Raw genomic sequence first — 27283 nt, 5'->3', positions numbered from 1 at the left:
TTCTATGAAGGGACTCTGTTCACTCATTAAGATATATCCCTTCTTTTAAGTAATCATTTACAACTGTTGGAGTCTATGCAACTTTTAGTGGGAGTGATTAGTAAATGCAGTTACCTTTTAAATCCAGCTTGTTTCCTAAGATTTAAAGGATTCAGAATTTTAAAATCACAGAAACTGTACACATGGGCACGTATCCGCCCAGTTCAGGCCTCTAGCTCCCAAGGGCTAGGCTTTCAGGCGTGAATTCTCCAACGCAACGTTCTCAGAACTTCCACCTAGCAGGTGCTGTCCCTGGCAATCTGGTTTGGAAGTGGGGATTAGGACGATGGGGCTGAGGAATTTAAAGTTTATTTAGCTATCTTTCTGAGGGGAGGGGAGAGGATGTGGCAGGCCCACTGAGGATATAAGAAGCTAAAGTACTCCCCCACTGACTCCGACAGGACATAACCCAAAGCTGATGTTTTGGTTCTCCCATATCCAAGATTTGGACTGGTCCTAAAACGTGATCACCGCAGGGGTGGGCTTCCAACGGCCCCCACGCGCGTGGCAGATCCCAACACCTACCTAGGAAACCGAGGGCTGCCGGCAGGGGCTGGTACCAACTTGGCGGTTCTCGGAGGGGCGGGGCGGGGGCGGGGCGGGGGGAGGGGAGAGGACGTTTGGAGAAGCGTCCTTAGTTGCCATGGAAACGGTACCCAGCGAAGAACCTAGCGGCCGAAAGGAGTCCCAGGAAGTTTGCCCCCCGGGATTACTGGTATTTGCCGGCTCCTCGGAACAAGATGTCAACTTGGCTAAGCAGTTCTGGATCTCGGCGTCGATGTATCCCCCTAGCGAATCTCAGCTGGTGCTGCGCAGAGACAGCAGTCAGCGTCTGCCGGTGGCGCGGCCCGGGAGGAGCAGAGGGTCTGGTGAGTAGAGTAGCGGCCTCCTGTCAGTCATATCTGCCTCCACCGTAACCGGCCTGCAGGTATCAGAGCCCCTTCCAGGAGAAACTGCAATGGTATATACAAATAGTTATAAGTACATAGAAATGCAGGTATAAATAGTTCCTGAACCCTTCCAGCAACCCTTCCACCCGAAAAGGATCACTGGTATATCTGTTACATCTAAAAACACGTAAGTTTCTCTTAAATTATGGCGTCTATTTGGTAAACAGTATAGAATAATCTGAGGAAATGCTATGTGTTGGCTGAAAGGATAGTTTACACAGTTGAATTCAAACACGAACAGCCCTGGAGAAAGATGAAGGTGGAGTCAACATTACCAATGAACTTCCTGGACCTGTGAGCCCTTAGTGAGGCCTAGGATGTGGAAACTGTTATGCAATTGTTATAGTATAAAAAATTCAAACGCCTTTAAGGTTGTGGATTTTCCAATGATTTCTTTACTTCCCTTTTGTATTTTTTAGAAAACAGTCACTCCTCGCAGTCTTTTCACCTTGCGAGTAACAGTAAGTACCAAGTTTTATGCCTTTCAACATTCTGACTCCTAGGTTCATCAGGAAATAGACAATAAGTACAAGGGTACTACTTACACTGTGGTATAACTTTCTTAATTGCACATCTAAGTCCCTGCTCAGGGACCACCCTGTTTATCCAGAGGACAATGCCTAAATTCCTTTAACAGTTTGAACAGGAAATGTGGAAATTGGAATCTCTGATCCTGCAGATATGTTCTCTTTTGAGACTTTTTCTTGTCTCTGGACTCAAGCTTACTCATCCTCTAAAGATATTAGAGGTTCCCTGCAGCCATAGCTAATTAACTCAGTCTCCAACTGTTTGCAAATCTGGTTTATAAAGTTCCAATACACCACATGTATTTTTGTTTACCTTCCTACTCTATGTATTCCCTTTCAACCCATGTCCAATTTTATATCAATTTTAGTATAAAATCATAATAAAATTATTTCAGATTGAATCTGACTTTATTCCCTCTAGAAAATAGAGACATCTTTGCCGAAGCCCTAAAGATACAGGAATCTGAGGAGAAAGTAAAGTATCTCCAAAAGGTAGGCCAATATTTCAGAAGGTCATCTGATCATCATTAAATTTCTAAATAATCTTGATTTTTTAAACACATGTATATTAAAAAATCTGCTACTTCTAGTGCATCAGCTTGAGCAAATTAAGGAAACCTTTATGAGAATTTTAATTGAAAATTAAGAAATTCTTTTCAACATTGGCTATTATCAATCTCAGCAAAAGCCCAAGAATGTATAGGAACAACAGAACCAGAGAGAAATAGAAAGAGGTAGAGGCACACACTTTCCATCCAGTAAGGTCCCCAACCATATACAGTGCTCTAAGAACAGAAACAGCATAAGAGGCCAGGTGCAGTAGTACATACCTACAATCCCAGTGCTTTGGGAGACCCAGACAAGAGGATCCCTTGAGGCCAGGAATTCAAGACCAGCCTGGGCTACGTAGTAAGACCTCTATCTCTACAAAAAAAAAAAAAAAAAAAAATTTTGTTTGCCAGGCCTGCTGGTGCATACCTGTAGTCCGAGCTACTTGGGAGGCTGAGGCAGAAGGATCCTCTGAGTCCAGAAATTCAAGGCTACAGTGAGCTATGATCTCACCACTGCACTTCAGCCTGGGCAGCAGAGTGAGACACTGTCTTAAAAAAAAATCATAAGAACAGGAAAAATCAAATAGAATTGATTGTCATAATAGGTCAAAATTAAACGATCAGAGGAATGAGTCTGTCATCTAGACCTGTTTTGACTGAAGGCTGGAATTAAACACATTGGTGTAGTCAAATCAGCTGAGCAGTTCTCTTTTTGGCAACATCCTTTGTTTGCTTTTCATGATACAGGCATGGCCTTTAACTCAGCAATTAATACAGTGATTTATAGAAACACTTAGTTTGATTAATGGATAAATTATACTCCTGTAACTGTTCCTATACTGTAAAAGCAAAAATAGAGGATTCATTTTGGCTGAATATCTTTAATCATTGGACATATTGGCAAACTCTGAAAGACTTATCGGGAATTCTACATAAATTACAAAACAATGCATTTGAGTTTGTTTATCACATTAATTCACTTTGTGGACTACTGGTGATTCCCTCAAACAAATTAGGTAATTAGAAATAGTCAGCATTTTATTCTCTCTTTAGAATATTATGTACTGTATATTTATATCCAGACTTTATAGGGAGGGGAAAAGCCTAATTTTCAGTGAATTAAAAGTCATTAAAAGTCAACTTCAGTGCTTTTGGAATTTAATTTTCATTTTATTTCATTTTAGGAAAGGATTAGAAGTAAAAGGTTAAAGACAAACTATTATAAATTTCTATCAGCTTTTGTCAAACAATAAGACAATATGATGTGAATTACCAGTGGAGGTTATGCTGATAGACTGTTAGGCTAATAATCTTGGAACTGGTTTCCTTGTCTTGGCTCCTTCTATGAACTCGTCTTAATTGCTAAATTCCACAGATATTTATTGAGAACCTGCAAGTACTATACTAGCTGCTGGGGATCCAAAGATAAGATGTGGTCCCTTATCTCAAGGAGTTTACAATCCAGTGGAGGAGACAGCCAATTAAAGTCAATAATTATTATATATTATAACATCATGATAGATGTATGCACATAATACTATGAGAACACATTGAGAGACATCAAAATCAAGTGTAACAAATCAAGAAAGCTTCCCAAAGGTGCTGGGTTTTAAAGGATTTATAGTTTGTTAGACAAAGAATATGCAAAGCAATCCCTCACAATGTATTAGTTGTCTTCCTAAAATCCAAATATGATTATACTAGCCCTCCTGCTTTTTTTTTTCCCCATGACTGCCCATTTCCTTTACAAGATCAAGGACAAACTCCTTAGCATGTTCGAATTCCTTTCCAATCCAACCCTAACCTGTCTTCTCCTATCACTCTCCCCACTTTCTCCTATGCTCTCACCCCAACTCTGTATAGTTGGATCTCAACCATGCAGGCCAAGGAACACTATTTACACCTTCAAATATATGCTTGCAAAGTGATGAACAGGAAAAGTATATTATTATTATACCTAAACATGCATAGTATCTGCCAAGTTGTTCATTAAGCCTAGTGGTCCTGCACTGCAATATAGAAGATGATTCCATTTGTTGACAGTAGAAGACAAGAGGCCTAACAGAACAGTAAGGCAGTGGGAAAGAAAGAGAAGTTACTAAACTGTGCCTTCTTAGTATATGGGGAAACTTAGTCAGCACTATCTAGTACAATTCAATTTGAACAATGCCAAAATACAAAAGGGCAACCAAAAGAATCCTGAAATAACTGAATTGTCTTATAGATATAGTGAGATAACATAATTTAGTGTTCATAACAACCAATTATTGAATGTCTATTAGGTACTATACACTAAACTAAGCAATTGACATACATCAACTCATATACTCCTTAAAATAGCCCATTATAATTATCACCATTTGGCCAAACAAGGCTTAAAATGATTTTCCAAAGTCCCCACAACTGGTAAGCAGCAGAGCAGATTCCAAGCCTGCAATCCTTACTCCAAAGTCCATGAAATTAATCCCATAATAGATTCATTGTATCATAATGATTGCTGACTATGGCATTGTTCACGTATGCTGCCAAATATTCTAAAATTCAAAACTGTGGTATGAATACAAATGTGAGAAGCACTGTTTCCAGCTCTGGAACTATAAGCTGGTTCTTCATTCTGCAGTGCACTTTCATGTGTCTGCCTGAAATGCTCTTCCCCATTTACCTTCAAGGCCTAACTCAAATGCCAGCTTCCGTGAAGCCTTCTCAGGGGTTACCCAGAGACTAGCAGAATGAATAGATCTCTTCTCTGTGCTCCCACGGCAAGCCACATATCCTTTCTCATAGTATTTGTACAGTCTCTGATGTGTATTGTAGGTAATTGTGTATGTTTCTCTCTTTCCTGCTAGATTACAGGCACCATAGTATAGTAGATTTTGGAGACAACAAGATGGGTTTGGAAGCCTAACTCTGCCACATACTATTTGTTTGACCTTGAGCAAGTGGTTTAACTCCTGGGATGCTCAGCTTCCTCATATATAAAAAGAGAAATAATTTTTTTAATATCCTCCTCATAGAGTGATGTAAGGTATGTGAAGCGCCTGGCCACAGTTTACCCTCAACAAATGCACTCTATAAAGGCAGGGGTCATGTCTTATTTGCCTAACCTAGTGCCTTTTTGGTTATTGAAACTCAGTAAATCTTTGTTTATTGAATAAATAAATGCATAATTAAATGAATTAAAGAGTAATGAAGGCCCTATATATTGATATTTCAATTTTGTTTAGCTTTTCCACATAGACTCATCTGGCAAATTTTTCTAGGCTGATAATCTTTACAAGAATACTCCCAAAATCTAATCTGTTAGCACATCACCTCTCCCTAGTTCTGCTTTATCTCATGGGTTATGGATATAATGGGAGGAAACGTAACTCCCTGTAATTATTGAAACAGAATCTGGTTTTGGATACCACTTTTTTTCCTAAAACGATAATGTTGTCTCTGCGTTGCTGCCACCACCATTCTAGAATTTTTAGCTTGATGTTAGAAAATAGATGAGGGGAGGGTAAATTTTTAACTAACAAAACATTTACAATGATCTATTTAAGAGAATCTTCTACATGTTTTGAACATATACATTGATAAGTAAATTCCAGGTATAATTTTCATCTTAAATTGGGAAAAAAGATTACCCATAAATTCTCTTTAAGGTTTATTCTTCCACTTTCTCCTTAAAATTAATGAAAATCTAGAAATTAATTTCTCTCTGAAAGTACCTTTTTAACCCTCTCTCCTCAACGGATATTGATTTTTCAGTTGTTACAGTTTTTTGCACTTGAATATTATTCTCCATTTTGGAATATTTTCCAGGTATACATTATAACAAATGATTTTGGTTAGTGATCAAAATGCTATTAATCACAACTGCTATTTCTGTGATGGATATCCATGGCAGGAAATCAAAAACAATTGAGCCTGTCAAGATTAAATGGCTTACTCTGTCCATAAAGGAAACCTCACAGCCCCACACTGGACCATCATTCCTCCTCTGAGAGTTCTAAAGTAGTCTGAAAACATTATAATAAGTGGATAGTCAGCTAATTCTTTGAAATCATAAAACTAATTTGCTTTTTAGTTTTGCCACCTTTAAGAAAGCTCTTTAGCTGATTATCCCTTTATGAAAAGAATTATAAATAATTCATTTGCTGGGAGAAGGAAGAAGAGGTCAGAGCAGTATTTGAAGGCATATATGTAAATGACAGATTTGGAAATTATCTGTAATCAAAGTTTTAACATGAATGAATATAAACCAAAGGTTTTTACAGGAAAAATATGCAATCTGCAGAACAATATCCCAGGTATGCTCCTTATTTGGGTATGGGTTTTTAATCTGTTCTATTACACATTCTACACAACCAATAATGTCCATAGTATAAGTCTTCCTCAAAACTTTGTTATATGTCACTTCCTTGAACCAGAAGAAGCAAGTCATGCTATGATGAGAACATGACAGTAGCCTTCTTTCCCATGATTTCACTTTCCTTGGTTTCAGCTACCTGCAGTCAACCATGATTCAAAAATATTAAATGAAAAATTCTTGAAATAAATAATTCATAAGTTTTAAATTGCTCGCCATTCCAAGAGTGTGATGAAATCTTGTGCCATCCGACTTGGGATATGAATCATCCCTTGGTCCAGTGGATCCATGCTGTAGACACTACGTGCCTGTTAGTGACTTAGTAGCCGAGAGAGAGATCGCATTCACATAACTTTTATTACGGTATATTGTTATGTGCTCTATTTTATTATTAGTTATTGTTAATCTCTTACTGTCTCTAATTTACAAATTAAACTTTATCATAGGTAGTATATATAAGGGAAAACATAGTATATCTAGGATTCGGTAGCATCGGGAGTTGCAGGCAACCACTGAGGGTCTTGGAACTCCATCTACCAACATTGCCCTTTAAATGAAATTCATGCTGCAGCCATTTTGAACCACTTGTAGTTCCAAGAACCCAACAAGGTGTTTCATTTTTCTGTGACATTGAACCTACAGTTTATTCTGCCTGGAAATGCCTTTCTCCCTTTTCTTCCCATTTAGCTAATACTTACTTGTATTGAACTGCAATCTGTATTCTCAGAAGAAAAAAAAAAAATCTTAGAACTTCAAAAGGTTGTATTTTTAGACACTGAGTCATGAAAGTGGAAAACTTTTTAGCATTATCAACTGTTGGATTATCACTTTCAAAGTAGTGAAAGGGATACTTTGAATCATTATACGTCAACTTCAGAGAACCAAAGCAAAAATGTAGGGAATTTCCTCAGTGTCATTGCCAAGATGCTCAGATAAAAGAAAATCCTCTTTTGTGTCAAAATGATAGGGATTGGCTTCCGAGACAAACCTAAAATTTCCCAGTAAGTGTTACCTGGCTTTTGATTTTGCTTTCCCACCCTAATATAATATTTATGAAATTCCTTTCCTCAATAAAAGGAATACCAATAGGAAGTGGTGGATTTCCCCTTCACCAATAAAAGTTGTTTAGTCATTTAAATTCTTGTTCTTCTCTTCCTAATTTGTCAAGGCATTCAACTGGAAGAGTCATAAAAACAGACTGTGCATTTATAGTAACAAGCAAATATTTTGATAGTAAATGATAATTAAAAGATGATATTAATATACATATGTTTTATGCTTTTATATCACCCATAAGTACCACTTTGTTTTCAAAAGTTATTCAATGTTGGGGAACATTTTCAGTTGACAGATGAGGTTCCCCTCTAAATCTTCTTTAGTAACATCTACAGTCCGTAAAATCATAATTGGAAGAGGAATGAGATTTGGGATCAAACAGCTGAATTCGGCTACTCTGGGCACACTGCCTACGGGGTAGCCCTGCTCTGCAAAGAGTAGGAAAAAAAATGCTGAATTCATTTGTCCCATATAGACCCAGCCTCAGAGTTCCACAGGGACATTCTCCAAATGCATCTCTTTCTCTTTTTTCCAGAGATCTGTGTATTATATCTTCTATACATTTCACCTTAAGAACAAGATGAAAACACTTTAAATGCTGAGATAATATTGGGGAAGGATCCACGCTCATTATCTGTATAAAACGTAATTAAATGAAACTATTAAATGCAAAATGAAGCAAAAAAGGATCATGTACATTTTTCCTTTTTTAAATTAATGCAGAACTATTAATTTGGTTCCAGTTACATGAATCCTTATTGTTCAAATTAGTAAACACTTTATAAGCAGCAGGGCAAATCAAATCGAGTTTATTGAAGAACTGGAACGATTCTGTAGATCAGGTAACTCAGACAATAACCATGGCACATCTGAAATTAAAGTCATTATCCACCTTTGTACTTTGCTTCTATCTAAGGCAAGATGAAAACGTTCTTAGGCAATTATATCAGAACCAGATAATAAATGATTGATGTATCTATATTTACTTCATTTTGTCATTTTCTGTGATAATGTATTCTAGTCACATAAAGTGTGGTCAAGAAAGCCTCAGAGCCGGATGATACAGTCGTTTGTCTAGCTGCCTCTTCCCAAGCCACTTGGGCAGTTCCCAAGCCACTATATTGGCAATATAGTAGATCCTCATTATTCATGGATTCCTTATGTGCAAATTTGCCTACTAGCTATAGTTTATTTACAACGCTAAAATCAATACCCATGGCACTTGCATGGTCATTTGCAGACATGCAGAATGTGGTAAAAAAAAAAAAAAAAAAAAAAAATTGAGTCTGGGCACGGTGGCTCATGCCTGTAATTCCAGCACTTTGGGAGGCCAAGGAGGGCGGATCACCTGAGGTCGGGAATTCGAGACCAGCCTGACCAACATGGTGAAACCCCGTCTCTACTAAAAATACAAAATTAGCTGGGCGTGGTGGTGCACGCCTGTAATCCCAGCTACTCGGGAGGCTGAGGCAGGAGAATCACTTGAGCCTGGGAGGTGGAGGTTGCAGTGAGCCGACATCGCGCCATTTAGTCTGGGCAACAAGAGTGAGACTCTGTCTCAAAAAAAAGAAAAAAAAATGAGTTGTTCAACACACACGTTCACAGCTGAGTTTGAACAAGGTGATGTTTTGCCTTTGTGTTTCACTCTCATAACTCCAAACAAGAGTCTTTGTTATTTCATGCTAAGTGTTCTTTTTTTTTTTTTTTTTTGTGCTCTTTTTTGGTGACTTTGCTGTTTAAAACAGCCTTAAAGTGCTAATGTTCCTAAGTGCAAGAAGGTTGTGATGTGCCTTATGGATAAAATATATGCATTAGATGAGCTTTATTCAGGCATGAGTTAGAGTGCTATTACCATGAGTTTAATATTGATAAATCAACAGTATATTTTAAGGTGTCTTTAAACAGAAACACACATAAAACAAGGTTATGTATTGTTCCATTGATGAAACATTATGACCAGCAGCTGGCAGGAACCTAGGAACAATGGTTTAGTATTCACCGATTCAGTGTTTGCGGTGACATTCTAGAACATAACTATGACAAACAATGAGAATCAACTGTACTCCTAAAACTGGTTGAATCACAGTTTAATATACCAAGACTTTCACTATCTGCCTTCTGCCATACCTCCCCAGCCTCATCTACCCACCATTACCCTTAAGTGCAATTCATATTACAGCCATTTTGAACCACTTGTAGTTCCAAGAACCCACCAAGGTGTTCTGTAACATTAAACTTACAGTTTCTTCTGCCTGAAAATGCCTTTCTCTCACTTCTTCCCATTTAGCTAATAACTACATTTAGCTGTTTACAGTTCAATAGTCATAGTCAAGCCTTTTCTCACTCTCACATATCTCCTAGTCTGATATAAATGCCTCTTTCTTTAATTCTCTAGGACCCTGGGTATCCCCGTCATCATCCTTGAAATATAGTACTGTGGTGTCATTGATCTGTTTCTCCTGTAGGTTCCAAGTTTCTTAAGGTGAAGGACCATGGCTTTTTTGACATTATAATCACAGAGCCTTACAAATAGGTGATCTCCTGACATACCAAATAAATATTATGAATGAATAAATGGATTATCTAACTTGTCTGGGCCAAATTCTGCATGATAGCCCAGTTCCTTGAGCTAGATGTCATATAAAGTATTCATTTAATAGGAAAACTTGCAAGAATAGTATTAAGACGCAGAGGCCTCACAGACTCGTAGGTGCTGAACACACATGTAGTCAGTTGAACAAAAGGATGTGGGAGCAACAGAAAAGAATGGAAGTACATTGTGCTCTGTAGGTCACAGAAGAAAGTCACAGTAGATGAGCAGAGCATTGCATGTTCTCCAAAAGAAGTGATTCCAGAAAAATTTGATAGACGTTTAAAAACAGTATGCCAAGGTTTAACAGCATGTAAGAGAAGCCCTGCCATGGGCATTGGAATGTAGGGTCAGGAGTGGAAAATAGAGCAGAACCCCTGTCCCAGAGAATCTGGAATGCTAGACAAGAAATTGAGACTAGGAATTGGACACAGGGGACAAGATAATATTCCATATATTAGAACTTTGGTACCAAAGAGAGGCTTGGCCAAAAAAAGAAGGAAAGAAAACAAAGTCCTAGAAGCATATACCCTTCCCCCAACTCCAATCACATTGCTAAATGCTTGTGTCATTCTTTACTGCCATATGTAGAAAACCCAGAAAGTTTAGAACCATCAATATAGGAGACAAATTGATCTAACTATGATTATTTTGACTTTCTTGGCCAAGTCAAAAAAATATTCAAAAATCAGTTTACAAACAGTTGATTTTATTGTTGATATAAGCTTTGATGAATAGGTTTTTAAAGAAAATATGCATATTTTCTTTTTCTTTTCTTTTTTTTTTAGACAAGGTCTCCCTCTGTCACCCAGAATGAAGTGCAGTGACGTGATCACGGCTCACTGCAGCCTCAACTTTCTCGGGTTCAGGTGATTCTCCCACCTCAGCCTCAGCCTCCAAAGTTTCTGGGACTACAAGTGCACACCATCACATCCAGCTACATTTTTTGTATTTTTTGTAGAGGCAGGGTTTTGCCATGTTGCCCAGGCTGGTCTTGAACTCTTGAGCTCAAGTGATTTGCCCACCTCGGCCTCCCAAAGTGCTGGGATTACAAGCATGAGCCACCACACAGGACAGGAAAATGTGCCTATTTTCGTTGTAAAAGTAATTTAGCAATTTGTTTCAAAAAAAAAAACCCTAAAAGTTATTTAGGATAGGGTATCTAAACTTTGAAACTTTCATTATAAAGGACACATTTTTAGAGCACTGAATAACTAAAAATATAACGGTAGTTCTTAATTGTGGTTACATTTTATATATTATCTTTGCATTCTCTGGAGTTTCTGGTCATAAATGCTGCCAATAGATAAAATAGCTGGTAATATAAGTATAGACATTAGTCTGTATGTGTGAGGTTGGATTGGACATTGTTTAGGTTTTACTCCAGACATGTGGGCGCTCTGCACTGAAATCATGGAGCCAAGCTGAACTTTATAGAATGTTGGCCAGAAGCAACTGAAAACTCTGTAGGCTTCAAAAGAAATCTAGGCAAGTTAGAGGTCAACACTGAAAAGGCAATGTCAAGTTCAAGCAAGAAGGGCCAAGCAAAGACATAAACGGTAAGATGAATCATGGGCCCAAAAGATGGGAGAATTTTGTTTGGAAGAATTGTGCAAGATTCATTCAACAAATATTTATTGAGCACTTCTATGTGCCTGGCATTGTGCTAGGCACTGGCATACAATGATGAACAACAACAACAAAACATGTTTTAACCCATTTCCCATTTAGAAAAAGAAGTGCAGGTCGCTGCCAGCACAGTGTTCTTGGGGCAAATGGGAAATGGCTCAAAGATACGAACTTTGCCCTTATATGAAATTTGGAGTCTAATCAGGGAGATAAATATTTCTGAAAGAATTACAGTGATGTTAGGATAATTTAATAGGATGGTATTGATCCAATCAAGGGAATCAGGGAGGATTTCTACAAAGATTAACCAGACTGAGATTTGAAGGAAGAGTGGGCATTAACTAGGTCAGAAGGAGGTGGTGGGGGGAACATTGGAAGAGCATTCCAGACAGCGACAACAGCATGTGCAAAGACCCTGTGCTGGGAACAGGCACTGTGCATGTCAAAAGCTGAATGGCCAATGTGCTAATGTGGGAGGAAGGTTAGGCTCCAGTAAGAACAGTAAGAAGCTACTGCAGGGCTTAAATTGGGGAATGAGAATATCACATTTGCTTGAGACAGATAGGAAGATCGGAAGACTGTAATATGGAGAATGTATTGAAAGTGGCCAGAGCGGAAGTGGAAAAACCAGACTGGAGGCCATCACAAAACTTCAGTCAGGAGGTGATGCGATGTGAATTAGGATCATGCAGGTAGATGAGAAAGACCAGATAGATTGATGGGATAGTTAGGAAGTAAAATAACTAGTATTTAGGGTTATATACTGGATATGGGAGGTGAGGTACAGCAAAGTATCAAAGATAACTCAGTTTTCTGGCTGCTTGCATAACAGGATGGGTAGTGTCATTCTCTGAAACAGGAAACATTAGATGAAGATCAGGTTTGGGGGGTTTTGTTGGGGAGGGGCTACAAGTTTAGTTTAGACTTGCCTAGTTTGAGATGCTTTTGAGAAAAGCAAGTGAACTGTCAGACAAGCCTGTGAATATATGGGCTAGAAACTCAAAGAAGAAGTATGAGCCAGAGATGAAGTTTGAGGTCATCTGTGTGGGGAATCCCTAACCTCTCCTTCTTAAGTCATTATGGGCAGAACAGGAAAGACATATCTGAAAGATGAGGTCAGTATCATTCACCCACTCATCATATCTGTATAACCAGCAACAATGAAAATCTTCAAGACTCAGTAGTCTTTGCTAAGGAAAAGCTTTGATAATTATTGCAAATTGAATCATCAATAACATATAATTCAATCATATAGAGTTATCCTCAATATATGTATACTTTGTTGAATTTTAAAATGCAATGCTCATTTTATGCTATTTTCTCAATGTTAAAGTACAAATCTCACTTATCACTTTTTTAAAATAAGTGCGTTTTAAAGCAATATTAAAGCAGTTTTTTACATCACTTATACTTCTGCTCTGCATGCATTTTGTGTGTGCATGAATGTTTTAAAATGTACGTTCTTCAGGCAATTATTATTGGTAAAATATATGTAACAGATCTAAGAAAATATATGTAACAGAACCAAGAAAATACACATTTTTTCTTCCTCACAACAGATAAATTCATACTTGATTGAAATCTGCATTTAAGAAAAATTGTATTGACTCCCTCTTATGTAATGACTAATTTTTTTCTCATTTTAGTAAGTTGTTATTTTTCAAATGAAAAGTATATAGGTCAGACCTAGGAACTGAGCCAAGATCAAGCAATTTCCAGGAGGTATAGAAAGATGCTTAGATCTGCATCTTTCTCCTGCAAGTCAGCATTCTTCCTTTCTCTGATTAATAATCCTGTAACATCTTCCATCCACTCCCATAGATTACTATAGTTAGGTCTATCTTTTAAAATCAGATTATACTGGGGAAAGCCTTCTCACTGATTATTCAGCCTGTCTTTTAAAGTGCATAGTAGATAATTAGAGGTCCAACAGTTCTGTATCTTACTATTAGAGTAGATATAAATTTCCTATATGGTAGTTGTAGAATCAACATAGCAGATTTCAGTTAATAGGCACAAAGAATGGTAGTAAATTCATAGAGTAAATTCATAGTTGAAGCACTCTGTTATCAAAATCAGCAAGCCAAGGTGCATACCGCTTTTTGAAACCAGGCCCAAATATGAGACTTTTTAAAATGACAAATCAACAGAAACCTCAAGTCAATCATAATTCTCACCTTCCTCATGATTGCATTTGTAACATAAAAATGAAATGGAACCCACTGAGGAGTGACATTCTTGCAGAATATGAACTGAAATTCCCTAGCACACCTATAGACAGTTAACTCTCAATCACTGGGATAGAATTAAAAATTAAGGCTAGGTATGGTGGCTCATGCCTGCAATCCCAGCACTTCAGGAGGCTGACCAAAGTGGGAGACTGGCTTGAGCCTAGGAGTTCAAGACCAGCCTAGGCAACACAGGGAGACCTCATCTCTACGAAAAAAAAAATCGTTTTTTAATTAACTAAGCGTGGTGGCATGTGCCTGTGGTCCCAGCTACTTGGGAGGCTGAGGTGGGAGGATTGCTTGAGCCCAGGAGGCAGGAGGTGGAGGTGGCAGTGAGCCCTGATCGTGCCACTGCACTTCCACCTGAGTGGCAGAGCAAGACCCTGTCTCAAAAAAAAAAATTAAATTCTGGAGCCTCAAGGAAATAAAAATCAGATAGTGTTCTCAATTTCTGTTAAACCATAGAACCTTGGCTCTGCCTAGGTAATATTCTGAATTTGGAATGTAATTCCCATTTTATAATTAATTTATAATTTAAAATCCTTGCATAAATATTTCATTTACACTACGATCTTAGAAAGCTCCTCAGTTTATAAATACCACTATAATTCAACTATCTTTACCCTTTAGCCACATTTTGCAAAGAGCTACATGATACCTTCAAATAAGTAAATTAACTGTGATCAAGGCTGAGCTCAAGCTGGATTAGCTCCACTTGCTGTATTCCTATAAGCATGTATTTTCTACAAGAATAAGAATGTTTCTTTGAGAGCAGAGACTCTATTTTTCTTCTTCAGCATGGTTGATGCTAACCATTTTTAGAGTAAAGATGGAATGAAGAAACCATTCTGTCACTGTGTGTGTGTGTGTGTGTGTGTGTTTGAAGTCTGTGTGTGTGTTTGAAGTCTGTGTGTTTGAAGTGTGGCAAAAGAAGCACAGGAAATGACGTCCAACAGAACTGGAAATGAGTTTGAATCTTTGGCTCTGCCAGTTACTAGTTAGTTAAGTCACGCTGATAAAAGTTGTTCATTTTTACGTGGTTGAGTTTCTTCTACTTGTAAAGAGGTAATAATAATAACAATGCCCACTTCACTGTGCTATAAAGATAAAATGAGATAACTTATAAGGAACTCACACAAGGCCCGACATCTAGTAGTTACTCAGTGAAAGTTTGTTTTTATCTTCTCTGCTTCCCCCTCTTCCTTTTTTTTCCAAACCCATGATTGAAAAATAAAAATTTAGCAGGTTCAAAATAAGCATTAGCATTAAATGGAAATGCTTTGACTAAAAGGGTAACTCTCAAAGGATGATGACTAGATTACTAAAGGCATGATCACTCAAGTATCCACATCCTGATTAAAAGACACAAGATTGGCTTGCTCATAGTGTTAAAATGAGACTCATATTATTTTCCCTTAATCATTTATTTTTGAGATGGAGTCTCACTCTGTCACCAGGCTGGAGTGCAGTGGTGCAATCTCAGCTCACTGCAACCTCCGCCTCCCAGGTTCAAGCGATTCTCCTGCCTCAGCCTCCCAATTAGCTGGGACTGCAGACATGCACCACCACGCCCAGCTAATTTTTGTATTTTTAGTAGAGACAGGATTTCACCATGTTGGCCAGGATGGTCTCGATCTCCCAACGTTGTTATCCACCCACCTCGGCCTCCCAAAGTGCTGGGATTTCAGCCATGAGCCAACGCATCCAGCCCCCTTAATCATATCTTTAGTTATTGCCTGAAAAAGAAAAATTACCACTGAAGCTATATTTTGAAATTTCAAAGACAGAGCAGAAATGTGTGGGCAAAGTTAATTAAACCTTTGCAGATAAATAAAAAGTAATTACATTTATCATAATGCCTCCCTCTGCAAGTATAGATTAAGAGATGAACATCATAATGATTCTGAAAGTCTAGAAGTGGTCTCAAATAAAACCCCATTGAAAATCAACTGGGAAAGGAATTCTCAACCATATACTGGCTTTACAACACTTGTCGGAAACCTATGAAAAGGCTAAATTACTGAAGCTGAGACACTATTGGAAGCGATGAATAATACAGTGACTATACCCAAGTTAACCCAAGACGAACCCAATTGATTAGCCAATGGTAACTGAAATTAGTTGAGGTGATAAAGATGGTCCTACTCTGCATAAGCCTATAGGTTTTTTGCCCGTTTACTTTTTGTGTTGGGTAGATAAATTGGCCTATTTGTTATTTCTTAAATTATTTTGGTAGGTTTTTTTTTCTCTAGGAAATTGTTCATTTCATCTCTATGTTCAAATTTACTGGTGCAAAAGACTCATAGTGTTTTTAACACCTTTTTAATCTCGGCTGTAGCTCTAGTTATTACCTCTTTTCATTTCTAATCATTTGTATCTTTTTTCATAAGTAATTATGCCAAAGTATTATCTATTTTAATAGTCTTTTCAAAAAAAAACCAACATTTAGCTTTATTGCCCTCCACCATATTTTTATTTTCTAGTTATCCATAGTTGATTTTTATTACTTCTTCCTTCAACTTTGGGTTAGTTCTTTTCCTTTCAACTTCCTTCTCTTTTCACTTTAACTGTCCACTTTCTTTCCTAATATACAAATTTAAAGCTATAAATATATACCTCAATGTTCTATTTTAGCTGCATCTTATAAGCTATATAGTATTTTCATTATTATTCCATTTTAAATATTTTACATTTCTATTCAGATTTCTAATTTGTCCTATCAATTATTTAGAAGTATGCTTTTTAATTTCCAGTGTATGAGGTCTTTTTATGTTAACTGTTTTTATTTCTAACTTCATTATATTGAGGTAAAAAACATAGTGCCTATTTTCTATTAAATCAAGTTTAAACAGAGGTATCTTTATGTCAAGGTTCTCAACATCCCATTAACCTATCCTACCCTTCATCTCTCTAGTCCTCAAAGCACACACCTTGCTTCAGTCAAGCAAGGCTTATCACCATCATTAAGCATCTTTAAGCTCATTCCTACTTCCATGTCTCTATTTATTTTTAAGTGGACTGCTATCTTCTTTTCATCCCTGTGTATAATTTTTTAAATAATTTCAATTGTTATTTTAGATTCAGGGGGTACATATGCAGGCTTGTTCCCACACATATGGGAATATTGTGTGATGTGGGTATGAATGATCCTGTCATCCAGGTAGTGTGCATAGTACCCAATAGGTAGTTTTTCAGCCCTTGTGCCCCTCCCTTCCTAACCCCTCTAGTAGTCTTCAGTGTTTATTGCTCCCATGCTTATGTCCATGTGCACCCAATGCTTAGCTCCCACTTATAAGTGAGAACATGTGGCATTTGGTTTTCTGTTCCTGCTTTATTTCACTTAGGATAATGGCCTCCAGCTGCATCCATGTTGCTGCAATGGACATGTTTTTGATCCTTTTTGTGGTTGTATAGTATTCCATAGTGTATATGTACCACATTTTCATTATCCAGTCCACTGTTGATGAGGACCTAGCTTGATTCCATGTCTTTTGTGCATAATGTTTGTGTTATAATCATTTTAAGCTAGCCCACAGCTTCTTTAGCTGCCTTTCTCCTTTTGATGAATTATTTTTAAGTCCATAGATTATTTATTTTGGAGCTTCTTTAAGGGTCTTCTGAAATTTTTACATGTTTAAAATATTAAAACTTATATTAATATTTTAGATTTAGCAGTTGGATTTACATAAACATCATTTCCTTTGTGTATTTTTTCAGATTTTCTGATGCCTATACCATGTACATCTATTGCACTTAGAATCCATGGAAAGAATTTTAAATGTTTTTAAATTCTCATTTGAGTTAAAACATTTCCCTCAGTACTTCTTAGTCTATCTTCTTAATGTTTTTTTCTCTCCAAATATCTGCTCATCTCCCTACATAATATTTTTGAGAACTAACTGCATGCACTAAATATATTTTGTGTGCATTGCATCTTACTCACATTCTTATTTAATCCTCAGAATAATTCTGTTGAAAGCACAATGATTGCCCTCATTTTACAGATGAGGAAGCTGAAGCTATAACGTGACTTTTTCAAGGTCACACATCTAAACTATAGTATAAGGGTTTGAACTCAGGTCCATCTGACGGTGAAGCCAAGGGGCTTAACTACTATCCCATACTGATTTCAAGAGTTCTTTGATTCTCTATGTGTTGAGATGATTGCCAAGTATCTAAGCAAAGAACTGATCCTGGAATCAATTCAATATTCTTGTAAGACATTTTTAAAATTATATTCAGTAATTCAGCTTTCATATTATGGTAATCAAGAGAAAATTTCTTCTGGCTATGTAGATAGATAATCAGAGAAAAACACTACCTAATTTTTTTTTTTTTTTTTTGAGATGGAGTCTCACTCTGTCACCCAGGCTGGAGTGCACTGGCACGATCTTGGCTCACTGCAACCTCTGCCTCTCGGGTTCAAGCAATTCTTCTGCCTCAGCCTCCTGAGTAGCTGGGACTACAGGCAAGCACCACCAAGCCCAGCTAATTTTTGTATTTTTAGTAAAGATGGGGTTTCACTCTATTGGCCAGGATGGTCTCGAACTCCTGACCTCATGATCCTCTTGCCTCAGCGTCCCAAATACTGAGATTACAGGCGTGAACCACCACACTTGGCCCCTGGTGTTATTTTTGATGAATGTTTCAGTCCAAAAATTTCAATCACAATCCACGAAAGAAATGCAGTTTGTATATGGGAACCAGGTCTTGAGAAGAAAGGACCTTTCTTCTAAAGTCTAGTGTTTATTAAGAGCTTTTTTCATAATTGAATATTAACTGAAAAGAAAGTTGATAACACACCAGAAAATTCGTGGTCAGAAGAATTTGCACAGCATATTTAATAACAAATCATATCTTTAACATCTCTCCTTGTTTCTCCTTTCCTCCCTCAAACTGTATTCACCAACTGACCCATAGGTCAAAGGTTGAATCGTAAGAATTCCTTCATGCCTGTACACAAAAAGCAGACAATCTATCCTCTTTTTTCTTACTTTTTTCAAGATTTTAAAAGCACTGAAAGAAAAATTTTCTAATAATAATAGTGTTATAATAGCTACCATTTATTAAATATTCACCATATGTCATGCATTTCATTAAGCAATTTTTATCTCCAATTTTCACAACAACCTTCCTCACAGATTAGAAATCCACAACTGGGATTGTGGATTCTTTGGTTTACCCAAGATCACAAAGCTCTAACTTACAGGTCAGTGATTACTGCATAGTTGCGGTGGGGAAAGGAGGAACCAGGCGGGAGAGTTAAGCTAGAACTTGCTATTCAACACACAGCGGAACTGGGATTCGAACCAAATGTATTTGACTCCACTAATACATATTGCCACTCAAGTCGTTTGGCTCTGAAGAGCCAAAAAGAGAGAACCAGACAATTTAACTCTTGAGGTGACACTAAAATTCATTAACCATCTATGAGACATTAAATGTATATGTTATATCACATCCTAATTTTCTGGAATCAGTATTATTTCACAATTTATTTTTTCAGGAATAGTATAAATATAAATCATAAATAAAATATATAAGTATAAGTCAATAGTCAATGGTTAAAGATGTTATAAATATAAATTCTGACCCCCTTGTATTAACAATTAATTGAATAATTATAAAGTCTTATAAAATTCCATTAACAAGCCCAACCAAAACACTATAATTAGAAATGAAAATTTTTTGTCGATATGAAATTAAGAAGTAAGTTATGCTTCCTTACTAATAATATAAGTTATAAGGATCTTCTCTTACCACTGAATTGTATTTAGCTTTCCTGGCAGAGATTTCCTAGAATATTCCACAAGGTTTTTGTTTAGATGACACAATTGTTTACACTAGTTTTGTTATTTATTTCCAGGAAACATGTCCAGGAAGCAGAAATCAGCTCATATTTGAAATATTTGTTTATAGTGCATTATGTGATATGTGATATTTAAAGGCACCAAAGTCTTTTATATTAAAAAAGAACTTGAAGTCAAGGAAAAAAATGAATGAATATATTTGTTATTCTACTATTATTTTTGAATCTTGTAACTAAATATTTGTCTTTCTATATTAGAAGCACAGGACAATATAACTTGTCCATGATTTCCCAATAGTTACACGGAAAATAATCATATAATTTTGTTCACAGGGGATTTTTAAAACTAAATTTACCCACTGTTTAATTTCAGTTTCCAAAACTTTTTGTTTTTTGCTTAGGCCAATAATTGTGGATTACACAGTACAATGATTGCATTCATACATTATGACTCAATCAACTCAATTCAACAAAAATTCATTGAGTATCACATACAAAGCACTGCTAAGCTCTAAGGAAGGATAAAGAGATGAGTAAGGTTCTGAAAGAGGCATGGTAGCAACTAAGAGATAAAGCAGGAACAGTAAGATCAATACGATAATAAAGGTATAAAGTGCTATGTAATCACAGTATGACAGCAATTAATACTGATTGAATACATGTGTAATGGAAAAGTTGGAAAAGAAACTAACATTGGATACCTGCATTGAAAATATCCCAGGTCTTTAAGGACATTATTTTACTCAATCTATGCAAGTTGACAGATATTGTGAAACAGTTTTCAAACATACTCTGAATTTTTTTCTTTCAGTAACTATGATATATGGTGCCTAAAACTCAAGTAAAACGTAGAAATCCTACCTCAAAATAAATAAAATTAAAATTTTGTAGGCTTATAAAAGGCAAGATTCATACCACTTAAACAGAATGATGCAAAGCCAAGGCACCCAGTTCACCAGCCCAGACACTGATTACAGCTGCCCAGCGTGGGCCCCTTCTCTGTGTGTCTTGATGGATCACGCCTGAGGTTTCTAGCTTCTTTAGCAGATGAGCCATCAGGACTGGGGAACCGCCCTGAAGAAGTACTTAGCCACCCAGCACCTTCTGGGGCTTTGCACACGCTGTTTCCTCTGCCTTAAAAGCTTTCTTCCCCATCTTGTCTCCAACATTATCTGACGACTACCACTTTCAGGTCTAAAGCATGGACATCACCTCTCCTGGGACGTCTTCTGAGTCCCCACCCCTACTCCACATACACACCTTTGTCTTAATTAAGGGTCCTTGATCTTCAGTTTGTTCATTGTACCCTATATTAACCCCACATAGCACACTTGAAACTACTGTCTTCTGCTACATAAGGCTGCAGTCACCTTACAGGCAGAAACTGTGTTATGTTCAGCCACTAGCACATAATGTTACATCATAGGCGCTTATATTATGAGTTGAAATATGCGCCCCCACATGCAAAAATTACATTGACGTTCTAACCAGCAGTACCTCAGAATGTGACCTTATTTGGAAACAGGGTCTTTGCAGATGAAATTAGTTAAGATGAGGCCATAGTGGAGTAGGTTGTGCACCTAATCCAGTCTGATTGGAGTCCTCCTAAGACAATTGCCATGTGAAGACAGAGACACAGAGAGAATGCCATGTGACAACAAAGGCAAAGATTGGGGTTACGCAAGCCAAGGAATGCCACAGCTTGCCAGCAAACCACCAGAAACTAGAAAGAAGCAAACAAACCCTATAGGTTTCAGAGGGAGCACGGCCCTACCAATACCTTGACTTCGGACTTCTAGTTTCCTGAACTGTGAGAAAATAAATATTGTTTTAAGCCACACAGTGTGTGGTACTTTGTTACAGCAGCCCTAGGAAGGTGCTCAATAAATTTAGATAGATGACAGAATCTGCACCTGGCTATGACAAATCTGTGTCTATTCTCACTTCTTATTTCTTTCTTGCAGCTTGATCTAAACAGAATTTATGTGATTTTATCTGGCCATTTGAAGTTACAAGTTTTATTTGTTAGATGTTAGACTATCAGGCTTTTCTTTTGTTCTCAAATACACCAGATGTGATTTTCTGCCTGGCTATCTCCAAAACTTAATACAGATGAATTCTGTGAAAAAAAAATGGAACCATATTTGCCTATTTTTATAGTTTATATATTGATAAATCTTCATGCCTGCACTAAGTCAGTTTTTTGCACTTAGGAAAACTTACCTGAGAATGTGCAGGTCTCAAGATCTAAGCTAGAAATAGGAGAGATGAAGGAATAAGGTTTAATTGCCCTGTGCAAGCGGCATGCTGTTTGAGCTTGCTAATCCTGCTTCTTGCCACCATTAGTGGCAATTTAGTGTGATGGTCAGTAGCTTGAACGTTGTTGCTAAATGGAGCTAGGATCAAATCCGGTTCTGCCACTTAATAGCTTGGGTAAGTTATTTAACCTTACTAAGCTTCAGTTTCCTCACCTATACAATGGAGTAATAGTAGTGTCAAACTTCTGAGTTATTATAAGAAAATAATGACATAATGTCTATAAAGCTGTTAGCATAGCTCATGTGGTAAGGTCTTAATAAATATTAGTTGTTTTTTAAAAGTTAGTCATTATTAGGTGGGGAAAAAATCCCTCCATTTAGGATCAATTATGTAAAGCAGCATTTTATTATTTCACAATAAAATTTTGTAGCATTTTAATATTTTACAAAAGCATTTTGTAAAGCAGCATTGTCTTGAATAAAAACAGGATTTTGCCACAAACAAAAATGTATAAATATATCTTAGGAAAAAATATTTTAAAATTCTGCCAATACAAGATGAAAATGGAAGAATTCTACCTTCCATAGGCACAAGTCTTTATTATTGAATCAAGACACCCACTTTTTTCTTTCTTTAAACAGGCTAAAACAAGAGAAGAGATTCTCCAACTCTTAAGAAAACAAAGAGAAGAAAGGATCACGGTGAGACCAATAGTGAGGCATTTGGATAATCTATCTGAATGGATGAATTGTGGCAAATTTGCAGAGGTTTTATAGATTGAACCCTTAAATCTAGCTAGCTATAGTCCAGAGCCATTGATATACCAGAGTGGGGCAAGGTATAGACATTACATAATTTGGCAACCCTTGATCAATCAAAGCTATCTCCAGAGTTTGCAGCCCTCCTGGCATAAGAAATGAGGTATTATTGTCAGTGGAGTTTACTGTTCACATATTATAAAGCTGTAAGATATTAACATGGGCTATTTCGGTGCTAATATTTGTTTACAATGATTAAGATTGCCTAGATCATACAAAAATAAATGTTAAATGAAAAGAAACAAACCTAATAAAAATAGTAATAGTATCATGTAAACTTGTGGATGTACAAAACAAACACTCCTGAATAAACCCCAAACTCCCTAATGTACAACATTTCTGACCCCACAGTTTCCAGATTTAAGAAGCTAGTCTTTATAAACTCTGTGATGATTTTACCTCAGCTTTTTTTCAAATGAGTAAATTGCAATCAGTGCAAGAAGTAAAATTTTACCTTTTTGATTTTTGTTTTGTTTTGTTTCAGAAAGAACTGATTTCCCTTCCGTATAAACCAAAAGCCAAAGAACACAAAGCAAAGTAAGTTTACCTATGTCAAAAATATTCTCTTACCTTTCAACTTACTGTGTAGGGAAGCACTTCTTTTTTCTTACTTTGCCACTTACCCTTAAATCTTCTAGAAACCCACCCCTGTGTATTACAGATTTCTTGCCTTGAAAAAACTTTCTTCTCCGCATAGCTATTAAAGCCTGTGTACGAACTTGTCTGTCTGTGGAATATGCAAGCATAAGTTAGTGCAAAATGGAAAGCAGCTCAGCCTTGAAGCTCTGTGCACATTCTCTGTCCCTCCCTTCTCATCCTGGGCTATATTCACCCACCATCATGCCCTCCTGACTCCACTATCCCCTATCCACACTTGGCCCACTTCTTTAGTGAATCAGCAGGTGTTTGTAGCTCACCAGCTCTGAGTGGGCTAAGGTCGCTAAAACTAAGTTCATGTAGCAAACTCTCAATGATAAGGGAGTAGCCTTATCTCTGGAATAATGCTAGAGCAGGACTAGGAACAGTTTAACAGTCTAGAAGAGTTTAAAGGAAATAAGCAAGCAACAGTTAATCACTAACGCATCCCTAATAAGAAATCTCTCCATTTTTGTATTATGACTAAAAACCAATGTGGCTAACTCAACATTAATTTGACAAATATTTATTTTGATACTACATTCAGGTAGAAACAGAAAGTGATAGAATTTTGATTTTTCTCTCATTGGTATTGAGGCTAACTGCCTTTAATGCTATCAAAGTAATACCCTTAAAGAAGAAAGACTATGTCTACACTAATTTTTTAAACTTCTGGAAAAAAAAAATAGAAAGATCATTTAATCACCTAGCTATATCATCTACACAATGCTCAGCAACCTAATTTCTCGCTTTTTAACCAGACAATTTGACTTAGCTTCTACAGATGAAGCAAAACTAGCCCAGTCAAGAGTGACTTAACAATACCAAAAGTGGATGAAGACTGCTACTTAAATAGCATCAATAGATATGTCTGGGTGCCTTAGATTTCTGCATGTATTTTTACAGAACATTCCTGCTACTACCCATGTTGACTCACCTAATAAAACATTTCACAGCTTGGACAGATAATTCTCTTAATAATTTAAATGCTTACTTAATTCCTTTTGTAAATTAACTTTGTCCTGCATCCTGAAGCCTTGAATTTCATTCTATTCTGCTGTGATTATCTTCTTACTATTAAATTCTTCTAGTTACTCTTTTTTTTTTCGAGACGGAGTCTCGCTCTGTCACCTAGGCTGGAGTGCAATGGCGCGATCTCAGCTCACTGCAACCTCTGCCATCCAGGTTCAAGCAATTATCCTGCCTCAGCCTCCCGAGTAGCTGGGATTATAGGCGCCCACCACCATGCCCAGCTAATTTTTGTAGTTTTAGTAGAGACAGGGTTTCACCATCTTGGCCAAGCTAGTCTTGAACTCCTGCTCGTGATCCACCCGTCTCAGCTTCCCAAAGTGCTGGGATTACAGGCGTGAGCCACTGTGCCTGGCCTCTAGTTACTCTTTGTACATTCTTTGGGCAACTAATCATGCATTACTCTGTGCCCATATTTTATAATTATTTAACTCTTATTATTGCTTTCATTCTTTAACTTTTCTCGTATTTTTTGTATTGTCTGTAACTATACTGTAAGCTCCATGAGGAATTGGGTCACCCAAAGTGCCAGCATACTGCTTACATGTTGGACTTCAGAAAATATTTATAACAAAAAGTTTAGTTGAAAAATATCATGTAATTCAATGTTAGCCAATTTAGAAAGCGATGTTTGCATACTATACATTAATTTATAAACTTCGAAAACTATTCTATTAGACACAATTGTAAAATAACTCCCCTACATACACAGACTCCCCCTTACCATCCCTCCTTCAACAGGTCTTCTTAGTATAATCCAGGTCCCCTTCTGTTAGAAAGAAGGAACCGGAAAATGTGTTCATAGTAAGGTTTTAGTAGCAATATGTTTATTATCCATCCCAGAATATTTGCATTTTAAAAGAAGTCTGAATAAATAAAATAATGGGTAAACCAAAGAAATCAATTACCAATGATGAAATCTCAGGAGTCTCACTCTCGAACAAATAAAACACATTTAGGGTAGGAGGGCTCCTGTACCTCCAAACCACACTTCACAGTATCATAACCACTTCTCTCACATACAAGTTTATACTTGGTTGCAAAACCCAACACATAGAATCCACAACAGCGAATTTTTACTGGGAGAACTTTCAAAAGTTGTTTGCATGCTACATCATGTTCACAATGGCAGAGTTCTATGTACTGGAAGTGACTGATATTACTACCAACAGGAAAGTGGTATCAGAGTCAGACAAAGAGGACCAAGAAGAAGTCAAAGCTTTGGACTGATTTGCTTGACACATGGCAGAGGATGGCTCACTTATACCTTCACTTTGGAAACAACCTTCTCTTAGATCAGGAACATCGAGATCACCGGCAACATTATAGTAGACAAAGAAATACAAGTTAAATATGCAGATTTCCAGGAATTTTACCAGTTAGTGAGTACTTGTGTTAAAATAAAGAACTAAAGGTTAAATATGCAGACTTCTATGAATTCTACCAGCTATTGAATATTTGTGTCCATTTACTTACTGGGTACTACTGTTTGACACCACATCATACATCTCTTTCATCTTACCACATTCTCAAATTCCTATTTATCTTGTTTTCATTTGAAGGGTATTTCCAGAATTTCTATTCTAGACCTATATTATGAATATCAGGTAAGCAAGAAACAGGGGCTTTATGTGTCTTAACTTGTAGACCACCAGTAAAAACAATCAGGAAATAGGAATGAAAGGGCAGTTTTGAAAACTTCAAGTCTACTTGCTTTAATAAGAAAACCACTTAGCAAAATTTGGTTTGTTTCATTTCTGGAACATGTCTGAAGTCAGAAATGAGTTGCTTCTACCTCTGAGAATAACTGGCGCCACGTGCCTATGTTTTACACACATACGTAAACCCAGTGCCAACCCCCTCACTTTCATTCCCTTTGCCATGTAATGGAAAAGAAAAGATTAAGGATTTGTCCCTTCTGCATTGTCCAAATGGCAGTCCTACTCAGGGTTAGATGCTCTTCCCCATCACTCCTTCAAGAGATCTTAGCATAATCCAGGCCCCCTTCTGTCAGAAAGAAAGAACTGGAAAGTGTGTTTATAGTAAGGCTTTAGTAGCAATATGTTTATTATCCACCCAGGAATATTTGCATTTTAAAAGAAGGCTGAATAAAAGGAACAATGGGTAATCCAAGGAAATCAGTTACCAATGATGAAATCTCAGGAGTCTGACTCTTGGGTAAGCAACATATATTTAGGGTAAGAGGGCTACCCAGAGTTTGCAGCTCTATTTAGGACCACCATTTCCATCACTGCTGGCCTCCACTTGGAACTCTTGGACACAGCTTTCATAAGACGCAGCCCCCATCCACTGTGCCAACCGAAGACTGGGTGGCCCATTGGTCAGAGCTTAATCACAAGGACACATCAGGTTGTGAGGGAGGCTGGAAATCGTCTTTAGAAAACGGGGAGGGGGCTTCTGTCTAATTAAAATTCAGGGATTCTATCGCCAAAAGTAGTGGAGAATGGATATTAGGGGACAATGACAAGGTTCTGGCACAACACTACTTGAAGAAAAATGTTTGGAACAAAAGGAAGGTAGTCAGGCCTAGGAAAGGAAAATTTTTAAAGTTATAAATTGGCAGCCCCATCCTAGCACCAGCAAGAATAAAAGGTACCCTGTCTGGTTGATGTATTTGTCTGCCTGGCAGGGAGGTCTTTGTCATGAAGGTGGACACAGCAGGCTATCAAAGCCTAAACTATTAAATCATATAACTAATTCTTTTCCTTCTGATTCCATGCTGATAAATCTTTTTGCCCAGAGGGAGAGAATGTGTTCAACAGGCCAATGCAAGCATTAGTTTACCTG

The 27283-nt window shown here is 37.2% G+C and overlaps 2 protein-coding genes across 2 annotated transcripts in view; one reads left to right on the top strand and one right to left on the bottom strand.

Annotated features, from left to right (window-relative positions):
- The window catches only part of BTG4 (BTG anti-proliferation factor 4), a 53062-nt gene extending 52438 nt beyond the window's left edge, over positions 1-624 (bottom strand). The window contains exon 1 of the mRNA XM_030829020.1: positions 565-624. The gene's annotated coding sequence lies outside the window, so the exon portion shown is untranslated. The remainder of the gene's footprint in view (positions 1-564) is intronic.
- Positions 625-25907, top strand: C15H11orf88 (chromosome 15 C11orf88 homolog). The gene is made up of 6 exons (XM_003253116.4): positions 625-908; positions 1409-1450; positions 1938-2008; positions 22634-22693; positions 23295-23347; positions 25648-25907. Exons 1-6 carry the CDS (start codon positions 683-685, stop codon positions 25703-25705), a joined length of 510 nt encoding a protein of 169 aa, XP_003253164.2. The 5' UTR covers positions 625-682; the 3' UTR covers positions 25706-25907.
- Positions 25908-27283: the final 1376 nt, after the last annotated feature.

The sequence above is a fragment of the Nomascus leucogenys genome, chromosome 15 (assembly GCF_006542625.1).
Source record: "Nomascus leucogenys isolate Asia chromosome 15, Asia_NLE_v1, whole genome shotgun sequence".
NCBI lineage: Eukaryota > Metazoa > Chordata > Mammalia > Primates > Hylobatidae > Nomascus > Nomascus leucogenys.
This window is presented reverse-complemented; position numbering and strand designations above follow the sequence as displayed.